Source organism: Hemitrygon akajei, chromosome 12 (assembly GCF_048418815.1).
Source record: "Hemitrygon akajei chromosome 12, sHemAka1.3, whole genome shotgun sequence".
Classification (NCBI taxonomy): Eukaryota; Metazoa; Chordata; class Chondrichthyes; order Myliobatiformes; family Dasyatidae; genus Hemitrygon; species Hemitrygon akajei.
The window spans coordinates 99,778,073-99,790,702 of NC_133135.1; the positions used below are offsets into that span (position 1 = coordinate 99,778,073).

At 40.8% G+C, this 12,630-nt stretch overlaps 1 protein-coding gene across 2 annotated transcripts in view; it reads right to left on the reverse strand.

Annotated features, from left to right (window-relative positions):
• LOC140737325 (latent-transforming growth factor beta-binding protein 1-like) overlaps nt 1-12,630 on the reverse strand; it is a 234,097-nt gene that overhangs the window by 99,297 nt on the left and 122,170 nt on the right. For both annotated transcript variants that reach the window (XM_073063756.1, XM_073063757.1), the window contains 3 exons: nt 11,407-11,532; nt 9,411-9,536; nt 7,411-7,536 (listed from right to left, as the gene is read on the reverse strand). In XM_073063756.1, coding sequence (XP_072919857.1) covers nt 7,411-7,536; nt 9,411-9,536; nt 11,407-11,532 — 378 coding nt within the window. The remainder of the gene's footprint in view (nt 1-7,410; nt 7,537-9,410; nt 9,537-11,406; nt 11,533-12,630) is intronic.

Genomic DNA, 12,630 nt, shown 5'->3' on the forward strand with positions numbered 1-12,630 from the left:
TCTGAGGGCTAAGAGCTAATTGCTTTTGGAAAGGCAAGGACTGATTAGGGATAGTCAGCATGGTTCATGGGAGATCACATTTCAGAAGACTAATAGATTTTTCTTGAGGAACTGACCAACAGGATTGACTTGAGCAGTGTGGTGGATGTTGTCTATGTGGAGTTTAGCAAGGCCTTTTACATGGTCCTGTATAATAGACTGGGGAAGAAGTTTAGAATGCAAGGTGAGTTAGAAAATTGGATTCAAATGGGGTTTGGTGGTAGGAGACAGAGGGTGAGTGTGAGAGATCGTTTACAGATTGGAGACTTGTGACCAACAATGTACAGAGGGATTGGGGCTGGGATGATGGTGGCTCATTATATAACTTAACAATTTGCTTGAGATTGTAGGTGACCTGATTAGTATGTTTGTAGACGACACCAAACTGGTGTCACCCAGTACATGCTCTCTTCTTACTGCTGTTATCAGGAAGAAGGTACAGGAGCATCAGGACTTACAGCACCAAGTTCAGGAACAGTTACTATCCTTCAACCATCAGGCTCTTAAACCAGAGGTGATAACTTCACTCAACCTCACTTGCCCTGTCATTGAAATGTTCCCGCAGGCAATGGACTCATTTTCTAACACGCTTGATCTCATGTTCTCGATATTTAGTGCTTATTTATTTATTTATTATTATTGTTTCGTCTTTTTGTATTTGCACAGCTTGTTCTCTTCTGCACTCTGGTTGAACCCCGTAGTTGGGTGGCTTTTCATTGATTCCCTTGTAGTTATCATTCCATAGATTTCTTTTTTTTGTAATTTATTTTTTATTGAAGTTCATCATCAAGCAAACATTTCCATAAGATGTATTTCAGACATTGTACATATATATCATATAATCAGATATATCACAAATCTCCACAGAGTATTTATCTGAGGTACACATTTATAGAAAAGAGTGGAAAGAAAAAACAAGCAAAAGGAAAGAACTATGTACAAGTAGGGAGTGATTTTTTTTTACAACTGATTCATTGATTTGTAAGAATAAAATCAGGCCTATGAGGCATTATGTAGTTAAACCATTTTTTCCAGTATGAATCAAATTGTTCCAGCCTATGATTAACAGATGCTGTTATCTTCTCCATTTTGTAAATGTCCATTGTACTTTCCATCCATGTATTTAAAGTTGGGCTCTCTTGTGATAACCATTTCCTAGTAAGAGTCTTTTTACCAGCCACCAACAGTATATTCATTAAATATTTATCTCTTTTCAACCATTCTTGAGGTATATATCCAAAATATATGGTCTTACTCTGTAAGGGTATTTCATATTTAAAGATGTCTTGTAGGGCATTGTGTATCCCCCTCCAATAGTTTTTGATAACAGGGCAGTCCCAAAAAATATGATAATGATTTGCATTTTGATTTCCACAATTTCTCCAGCAAACAGGAAGGTTACTATCATAATGGGATTTCTGAAAGGGTGTAATAAAATATCTTATCAAGTTTTTCCATCCAAACTCCCTCCATTTCTGTGAACTGGTACACTTCCATTGATACCTCCATATTATTGTCCATTCTTCCTCAGATATAATTATCCCTTCTTCCTTCTCCCATTTTGTTTTAATGTATGAAGTCGAATGCGTTTTAAGATTTGACAACCCCTTATACATGCTTGAAATGATTCTACTACCATTATCTGAATTATATGCTTTTCTAAAAAGCTCTATCAAGCATGTACTTGCCTTGGTTACATTTTTAAGCGTCTTATTAACATATTGTCGCATCTGTAAACTCTGATAAAAATCTTGTTTTTCTAATAAGTGTTTCTCTTTAAGCATTTCAAAACTGAACAGTGTTCCTTCTTTCATTATGTTGCAAAGAACTGTTATTCCTTTAGCTGTCCAGTCCTTAAACCTAGCATCCAATTTATTTGGTGTAAAATCCGAGTCATATGCACACCATTTAAGAATTGCAATATCTCCCTCTATATTATATTCTTTTATAGTAGTTTTCCATATTTTAAGAGTCTATTTCACCCATGGGTTATCAATAATATTTATGCACCTTTGCAGGTTGTTATCAGCTAAAATTGCTTGTATGGGGATGGGAAGTACCCGCTCCTCAATGTTTTTCCATTGAGCGTCATATGATGGGTTGCACCAACATATCACAGTTCTCAACTGTGCTTCAAAATAGTAATCTCTAAGAGAAGGTAGGTCCCATCCCCCTTTTCCTTTGCTAATTGCAAAGTTTTGAGATGAACTCTAGGCCTTTTAACCTGCCAAATATACCTTGATAGCATTTTGTTCCACTCATTGAATTGATTTTGATTAATCTCTTTTGGTCGGGTCTGAAAGAGCCTGCGCAGTATATTCATTTTAATAGACTCAATCCTTGAACTGAGACTGAAAAAAGGAATCAGGTTCCATCTTGCCACATCTTCCTTAATTTTTTATATAAAGGCTGATAATTACGTACATTCTGATAATTTTGCCAAATCTTTTGGCATAATGATACCCAAATATTTGAAAGACTCTGTGTGCCATGCCCAGGGGTATCGACTTTCAATTTCTCTTGGTGGGCTATAGTAATATGAAAGTAATTGGGTTTTATCTATGTTGATCTTGTATCCTGATAATTGATCATGTTGTTCAAAGGATTGCATCAATTTAGGTAAAGAGTATGTTGGTTGCCCTAGATAGATCAAAATGTCATCCGCATAACAAGCCAATTTATGCTGTGTCCCTTTAATAGTAATTCCCCTGATAGCTTCATTTTGTCTGATGTATTGAGCTAATGGTTTCAGATATAACGCGAAGAGTAGTGGTGTTCATGCACAACCCTGTCTCGTGCCCCTTTCTAGGGTAAAACTATTTGATAAATATCCATTGATTTTAATCCTAGCAGTAGGGTTGTCATATAGTGCCTGTGTAGTTTTAATAATTGTGTCATGGAAACCAAATCTATGTAAAACTCTGTAAAGAAAATTCCAATTAACCAAATCAAATGCCTTTTCAGCGTCCACGCTTATCACTATTGCTTCGATTTTTTTTTGTATATGATCCATAATGTGAAGTGTCCTTTGTATATTGTCTTGTGTTTGGCATTGTATAAAACCTATCTGATCGTTATGTATCAGTATGGGTAGAAACTCTTCTAATCGTTTGGCCATGATGGAGGTAAATAATCTATAATCTACATTAAGAACGGATATTGATCTAAATGACCCACATTCCATTTTATCCTTGCCTTCTTTCTGTATAGCAGAGATTATCACTTCCTTCCAGCTGGGTAGCATTTGTGCCTTTTTTTAGAGCCCAGTTCAGTGTGGGGAGTAAGACAGGAATTAACTCATTTTTAAATTCTTTATACCACTTTGCTGTGTACCCATCTGATCCTGGTGACTTGCTTAATTTAAGCCTACTAATTGCAGCTTTTAATTCAACTTCAGTTATGTCAGCAGTCAGTGTTCTATTTTGTTCCTCACTTAAAGAGGGTAACTCTAGAGAATTCAAGAAGGTGTCAATTTGGGTTATGCTTCCCCCTGGAACTTTGGAATATAGCGTTTTGTAAAACACTTCAAAAGCTTCTTGAATTTCACTTAGCTTATTTTTTATCGTTTTCGTTCTTGGTTCCTTAATTCTATGAATTGTATTTTCTGCTATCTCTTTTTTCAGTTTCCACGCCAGTATTTTCATAGATTTCGATCCACTTTCATAATGTCTCTGATGGAGGTAAATAATCTATAATCTACATTAAGAATGGATATTGGTCTAAATGACCCACATTCCATTTTATCCTTGCATTCTTTTGGTATAGCTGAGATTATCGCTTCCTTCCTTAGATCCACTTTCATAATGTCTCTGTTTCAGAAACATTAAATTTTTCTTGATTTCTTGCATAGCCAAACTATTAATTTCATTCCTAATTTTTTAAATTTCCTCTAATGTATCCTGTGCCAAATTCAATTTGTGTTTTTTCTCTAGTTCCTTCAACCTATTTTGTAATTCCTCTAATGTTTTATTCCTTATTTTTTTCTTATATGAAATTATCGCTATAATTTTCCCTCTTAAGACCATCTTCAGAGTATCCCATAAAATGGGAGCTGAAACCTCTCCATTATCATTAAATTCTAAGTAAAGACCAATTTCTTTTTTAATTTGTTCCTTCAAGTACAGATCATTGAGTAGACTTGAATTTAGTTTCCAAATAGTATTCTTTGGTTGTAGGTCAAAATCAACAGATAAATATATAGGTGCATGGTCACTTACATCTATTGTCCCAATTCCACAGGTGTTTATTTTGTCTTTGTCTTTGTCTTTTCCAAATGTTATGAAATAGTCTATTCTTGTATATACAGAATGGGGAGCAGAATAATGAGTGCAATCCCTTCTGTCGGGGAAAACGACCCTCCATAGATCAATTAAACTAACATCTTCAAAAAGTGTATTAACTTTCTTATAAAAGGATTTTATTTCATAGGTTTTTCTATTGGAAGAATCTAACTTTGGTTGTAATTGTAAATTTAAGTCTCCCCACATATCAGGAGACCTTCTGTTTCCGCTACCATAATATCAGTAATTTTCTGAGAGAAACCAATATCATTTCCCAGGGGTGTGTATATATTCAATAGAGTAACTGAATTTCCATCTATCTTCCCCCTTACCAGAATATATCTGCCCTCTTTATCTCCCCTTTTGAATACTTTTTCAAAATTTAGCTTACTTGAGATAAGAATAGCAACTCCTCTCCTATGTCCTGATTTATATGAGGAGAAAAACAGATTAGTGAAGCCCATTCTCTTTAGTTTTTTATGCTCATTATCACTTAAGTGAGTTTCCTGTAAATATACTACATGGGCTTGTTCTTTTTTCATTTTGGATAAAATTCTCTTATGTTTGATTGGATTTAATAGCCCATTGGCATTAAAAGGAATGAATTTTACCATGTCCTTTGCCATCTGTATTTATCGGTCAATGTATCATTGAAATTAGAATAAAACTTAATCGATCTACTCCCTGAACAATTAAGAACCAAGAAAAGCAAATAATAACAAAAATGGCAACAAAGGTGTGATTCCAAGGCTGAGGTCTCTCGTAGATGACCCTGCGTTGAGCTAGAGGAAATGTCTAGCTGTGGGGGATAACCCCTCCTACTTGTGAGTTGAGGGCCCCCATTGCAGTATTCATAAAAGTCAGTGAACAAATCCATTACACAGAAAAGATTTACTTGTGTACTCCTCCTATATATACATATATATATTTTTTATACACACACACACACACACATATTACATACATACACATATATGCACACACACACACACACACACACACACATATATATATATTCTCATTTTGGTGGGAAAAAGGAGTAAGTGAGCGAATAAAGAATAACAACTAAGTGATATAAAATCCACATTATAATAAGTATTTCTCAAGATAGGTATATCACCGTTTACTTTTGCTTCCATTTAGCTTCTCCACAATTTTAAAGTTAGCCAAACCTTATGACTCTTCTGAAGGGGGTGAGGACTGTCTTTGGGAAACTCCCAGTCTCTTCCTGATATATTTCTCTCAGCCTCCTCCCGTCTCCTGCCTCCTCGATTCTCGCACTATTTCCCAAGCGGAGCAGGATAATTCCTCAGCCTCGTTTTGGTCACGCTGACGAGCAACCCTCTGGCTTTCATGTCTGTAGTCACCTCTTCCACTGTCTGGTACAACTGCGTCCCATTGTCATAAAACACTCGAAATTTAGCAGGGTACGGAGTTTGAAATCTAATCTTTTTTTGCTTTAGTACTCGCTATACTTCAAAGTATTCTTTGCGTTTCTGTAGGACTAAGGGGGGGGTAATCTTGGTCGAAATATATAAATTTATCATCGAAAAACACTCTCTTCTTACCCCAGGTCCTTCGTAGAATCTCAGCCTTGGTGCTGTACCGAAGGAATTTAATTATTATTGAGCATGGCTTTCTATCCTGGGTAGGTTTCGGGACGAGCGTGCGGTGGGCTCTTTCGACTTCCAGCTCCATATCCGAGGGAAGATCCAGCGCGTCCCACAGTAACTTTTCAACAAACTCTGTCATAGATGAGCCGTCCGCTCCTTCGGGAACGTTGTAGATTCTGATATTTGTCCGCCGTGATCTTCCCTCCAGGTCAAGCAGTTTACCTTCTTGGTGATTTAATATTTTTATTGTCTTACTCAGTATTCGTTCCACGTTTTGAACATGATCTTCCACCTTCTCAATTTGAGTCTCTGCCACCGCTTTTTTTTGATTGATGCTGGCGAGCTCTGACTTAATATCACGGAGCTGCTGTTTTATATCTTTCTGGACCTCCATTATTTCTTTCAGGATTTCGAACATATTCGCTGCTTCGCCTGAACGAGGCCCAGCGCCCGCCTCGCTTGCATGCGTTCGGGTCGGAGAGCCGCTTGCTGCACTCCTCTCAGCCGCAGGCTCCGCAGTGTCGCTTTTTTATTTCCATTCCTTTTCCCCATTCTTGCACCTCTTTTCAGTTCAAATATTTTTTGAAAAATATTATATTTGATGGGTTAACGGGGCTTAATACGCTAGTGACTTAAGCTGCCTCCATAGATTTTTATAATATGCCTCCTAGAAAATGATTCTCAGGGTTGTCTATGGTGACATATATGTGGTTTGATAATAAAATTTACTTTGAACTTCCAAACAGCATGGAGAAAGATTTACTCTGTATCTACTCTACAATATCACTACCATAGAGGGGGTGACAAAGCAGTTTAGATGGAGATTTACTCCACAACTAATCTACACTGTTCCTGCTGTGGGATGTTCAATGGAACCATAGAACATTACAGCACAGAAACAGGCCTATTGGCCCTTCATGGCTGTGCCAAAACATTTTTCTGCCTAGTCCCACTGACCTGCACCTGGACCATATCCCTTCATACACCTCTCATCCATGTACCTGTCCATGTTTTTCTTAAATATTAAAAGTGAGTCCGCATTTACCCCTTCATCTGGCAGCTCATTCCACACTCCCACCACTCTCTATGTGAAGAAGCCTCCCCTGGCTGATCCACTTTATCATTTCAGCCCCAATCTCCTGTCAATATCTCTGCATGCCCTAACTAATCACAATTCCATCAATATCTGCCTTAAATATATCCAATGAGTTGGCCTCCACAGCCACCTGTGGGAACTAATTCAACAAATTTACCTCTCTGGCTAAAGAGATTCCTCTTCATTTCTGTTATAAGTGGATGTCCCTCTATTCTGAGGCTGGGCTCTCTAGTCTTAGATTCCACCATCATAGAAAACACCCTCTCCACAACTACTCTGTCGAGGCCTTTCAGCTTTCAAATGGATGCCTCCATCCCACCCTCAATCCATCCCCAACCATCCCATCGAGAGAGACTGAGGCGTAAGAAACTGCTGACATTACCAGTACAAGCTGTGCCTTGAGAATTGGCCACAAACCCTCTGGAGCACACACAACGGTAACTGCCAACCACGTTCTCGCATCGACCATTGGGGCAGGGTGAAGGCCTTTGTCCACATTCATCCATATCTGTGGAAAACACAAAACATTCCAGTCCTGGGAACATTAGATACCTGACCCAAGTCTGATTGCAACTGTACTCTGACATTGGCTAAGAACCCACACTAAACTACTCTTTAGGCAGTTGGATATTGTGGCTCATCTGATGGTACGCATATTGTAGTTTCTCCAAAGTAGTTAGTGGCATGAATTCCTTTCAACCCAACTCAGTAACATCTCCCCCAGCAGTCTGTGATATCACTTGTTTGGCGACACGACAGACGGCGGGGGAGTTGTGTGGCCTTGGTTGTACTGAGGACTAGGCCACAATCTGTAGAATTAGTTGCCACAGGGGGCTGTGGAGGCCAAGTCATTGGGTATGTTTAAGGCAGATGTTGATAGATTCTTGATTAGTCAGGGAATGATGTGATATAGGGAGAAGTCAGGAGATTGGGGCTGCTGCAGTCTGGGAGAGGAGACACTGAAGGTGAGGTAGCATTGCGTCCATGCTCAGTTGGTGGTTTTCAACCAGATAATAGTGGATAAATCCCTAGGGCATGAACAGGTGTATTCTAGGTTATTTTGGTAGGGAAGGAAGAAAGCTACTGGGATCATGGTAGTGATTTCTGTATCTGCATTAGCCATGGGTGAGATACTGGAAGATTGCTGATGTTGTGACTGTATTTAAGAAGGTCTACACACACCAGTCAAGGCTGCACAGGACAGTGACCACAGGCCTCTCTGGAGGGAAAGTTACTGGAAGGGATTCTGAGGGCTAAGAGCTAGTTGCATTTGGAAAGGCAAGGACTGATTAGGGATAGTCAGCATGGTTCATGGGAGATCACGCTTCAGAGGTTTCATAGATTTTTCATGATGAACTGACCCACATGCTCGACTTGAGCAGTGTGGTAGATGTTGTCTGCATAGACTTTAGCAAGGCCCTCTACAAGCTCCTGTATGATAGGCTGGTGAAGAAGCTTAGTTGGAAAATTGGATACAAAGTGGGTTTGGTATTAGGAGATAGAAGGTGAGTGTGAGAGTTGGTTTACAAATTGGAGACTTGTGACCAACAATGTACAGAGGGATTGGGGATGGGATGATGGTGGCTCATTATATAAATTAACAATTTGGTTGAGATTGTAGGTGACCTGATTAGTATGTCTGTAGACGACACCAAACTGGTGTCACCCAGTACATGCTCTCTTCTTACTGCTGTTATCTGGAAGAAGGTACAGGAGCATCAGGACTTACAGCACCAAGTTCAGGAACAGTTACTACCCCTCAACCATCAGGCTCTTAAACCAGAGGTGATAACTTCACTGAACTCCACATGCCAGTCATTGACATGTTCCCGTAGGCAATGGACTCACTTTCTAGCACGCTTCATCACATGTTTTCGATATTTAGAGCTTGTTTATTTATTATTATTGCTTCCTTTTTCTGTATTTGCAGTTTGTTACTTCTGCACTCTGGTTGAACACCCTAGTTGGGCAGTTTTCATTGATTCCCTTGTAGCTTTATTATGGCTGATCCATTTTTTCCTCGCAGCCCCAGTCTCCTGCCTTCCGTCCATATCCCTTCATGCCCCGACTGATTACAAAGCTAAAGATCTGCCTTAAATATATCCAATGCTTTGGCTTCCTCAGCCGCTTGGGACAACGTATTCCACAGTTTCACCATTCTCTGGCTCACTGAATTCCTCTTCATCTCCATTCTTAGTGGATGTCCCTCTTTTCTGAGGCTGTGCCCTCTAACTTTAGACTCCAGCATCATAGGAAACACCCTCTCCACATCAACTGTGTCGAGGCCTTTCAGCTTTCAAATGGATTCCTCCATCCCACCCTCAATCCATCCCCACCCATCCCATCGAGAGAGTCCGATGCGTAAGAAACTGCTGACATTACCAGTACAAGCTGTGCCTTGAGAATTGGCCACAAACCCTCTGGAGCACACACAACGGTAACTGCCAACCACGTTCTCGCATCGACCATTGGGGCAGGGTGAAGGCCTTTGTCCACATTCATCCACATCTGTGGAAAAAACAAAACACTCCAATCCTGGGAATATTAGATACCTGACCCAAGTCTGATTGCAACTGCACTCTGACATTTGTTATGAACCCACACTAAACTACTCTTTAGGCAGTTGGATATTGTGGCTCATCTGATGGTATGCATATTGTAGTTCCTCCAAAGTAGTTAGTGGCATGAATTCCTTTCAACCCAACTCAGTAACATCTCCCCCAGCAGTCTGTGATATCACTTGTCTGGTGACACGACAGACGGCGGGGGAGTTGTGTGGCCTTGGTTGTAGTGAGGACTAGGCCACAATCTGTAGAATTAGTTGCCACAGGGGGCTGTGGAGGCCAAGTCATTGGGTATGTTTAAGGCAGATGTTGATAGATTATTGTTAGACAGGGAATGATGTGATATAGGGAGAAGTCAGGAGATTGGGGCTGCTGCAGTCTGGGAGAGGAGACACCGGAGGTGATGTAACGTTGCGTCCATGCTCAGTTGGTGGTTTTCAACCAGATAATAGTGGATAAATCCCTAGGGCATGACCAGGTGAATTCTAGGTTATTTTGTTACGGAAGGAAGAAAGCTACTGGGATCATGGTAGTGATTTTTGTATCTTCATTAGCCACGGGTGTGGTACTGGGAGATTGCTGATGTTGTGACTGTATTTAAGAAGGTCTACCCATACCAGTTAAGAAAGCACTGGCCAGTGACCACTGACCTCACTGAAGGGAAAGTTACTGGAAGGGATTCTGAGGGCTAAGAGCTAGTTGCGTTTGGAAAGGCAAGGACTGATTAGGGATAGTCAGCATGGTTCATGGGAGATCACACTTCAGAAGTTTGATAGTTTTTTTTAAGGAAGTGACCAACAGGATTGACCTGAGCAGCGTAGCGGGGATGTTGTCTATGTGGAGTTTAGCAAGGCCTCATACATGGTCCTGTATGATAGGTTGGTGAAGAAGTTTAGAATACAAGGAGGGTTAGAAAATTTGATATAAAAATGATTTGGTGTTAAGAGGCAGAGGGTGAGTGTGAGAGTTGGTTTACAGATCGGAGGCCTGTGACCAACAATGTACAGAGGGATTGGGGCTGGGTTCATGGTGGCTCATTATATAAACTAACAATTTGCTTGAGATTGTAGGTGACCTGATTAGTATGTTTGTAGATGACACCAAACTGGTGTCACCCAGTACATGCTCTCTTCTTACTGCTGTGATCAGGAAGAAGGTACAGCAGCCTCAGGACTTACACCACCAGGTTCAGGAACAGTTACTACCCCTCAACCATCAGGCTCTTAAACCAGAGGTGATAACTTCACTCAACTTCACATGCCAGTCATTGACATGTTCCCGTAGGCAATGGACTCACTTTCTAGCACGCTTCATCGCATGCTTTTGATATTTATTGCTTGTATATTTATTATTATTGCTTCCTATTTTTGTATTTGCACAATTTGTTACTTCTGTACACTAGTTGAACACCCTAGTTGGGTGTTTTCATTGATTCCCTTGTAGCTTTAATATGCTCAGCCCCAGTCTCCTGCCTTCCGTCCGTATCCCTTCATGCCCCGACTGATTACAAAGCTAAAGATTTGCCTTAAATATATCCAATGCTTTGGCTTCCTCAGCCACTTGGGACAACGTATTCCACAGTTTTACCATTCTCTGGCTCACTGAATTCCTCTTCATCTCCATTCTTAGTGGATGTCCCTCTATTCTGAGGCTGGGCTCTCTGGTCTTAGATTCCACCACCATAGGAAACACCCTCTCCACATCTACTCTGTCGAGGCCTTTCAGCTTTCAAATGGATGCCTCCATCCCACCCTCAATCCATCCCCAACCATCCCATCGAGAGAGGCCGATGCGTAAGAAACTGCTGACATTACCAGTACAAGCTGTGCCTTGAGAATTGGCCACAAACCCTCTGGAGCACACACAACGGTAACTGCCAACCACGTTCTCGCATCGACCATTGGGGCAGGGTGAAGGCCTTTGTCCACATTCATCCATATCTGTGGAAAATACAAAACATTCCAGTCCTGGGAACATTAGATACCTGACCCAAGTCTGATTGCAACTGTACTCTGACATTGGCTATGAACCCACATTAAATTACTCTTTAGGCAGTTGGATATTGTGGCTCATCTGATGGTACCCATATTGTAGTTTCTCCAAAGTAGTTAGTGGCATGAATTCCCTTCAACCCAACTCAGTAACATCTCCCCCAGCAGTCTGTGATATCACTTGTCTGGTGACACGACAGACGGCGGGGGAGTTGTGTGGCCTTGGTTGTAGTGAGGACTAGGCCACAATCTGTAGAATTAGTTGCCACAGGGGCTGTGGAGGCCAAGTCATTGGGTATGTTTAAGGCAGATGTTGATAGATTATTGTTAGACAGGGAATGATGTGATATAGGGAGAAGTCAGGAGATTGGGGCTGCTGCAGTCTGGGAGAGGAGACACCGGAGGTGATGTAACGTTGCGTCCATGCTCGGTTGGTGGTTTTCAACCAGATAATAGTGGATAAATCCCTAGGGCATGACCAGGTGAATTCTAGGTTATTTTGTTACGGGATGAAGAAAACTACTGGAATTATGGTAGTGATTTTTGTATCTTCATTAGCCACAGGTGTGGTACTGGGAGACTACTGATGTTGTGACTATATTTAAGAAGGTCTACACACACCAGTCAAGAAAGCACTGGCCAGTGACCACTGACCTCACTGGACAGAAAGTTACTGGAAGGGATTCTGAGGGCTAAGAGCTAGTTGCGTTTGGAAAGGCAAGGACTGATTAGGGATAGTCAGCATGGTTCATGGGAGATCACGCTTCAGAGGTTTGATAGTTTTTTTTGAAGGAAGTGACCAACAGGATTGACCTGAACAGCGTAGCAGGGATGTTGTCTATGTGGACTTTAGCAAGGCCTCATACATGGTCCTGTATGATAGGTTGGTGAAGAAGTTTAGAATACAAGGAGAGTTAGAAAATTTGATATAAAAATGATTTGGTATTAGGAGGCAGAGGGTGAGTGTGAGAGTTGGTTTACAGATTGGAGACTTGTGACCAACAATGTACAGAGGGATTGGGGCTGGGTTCATGGTGGCTCATTATA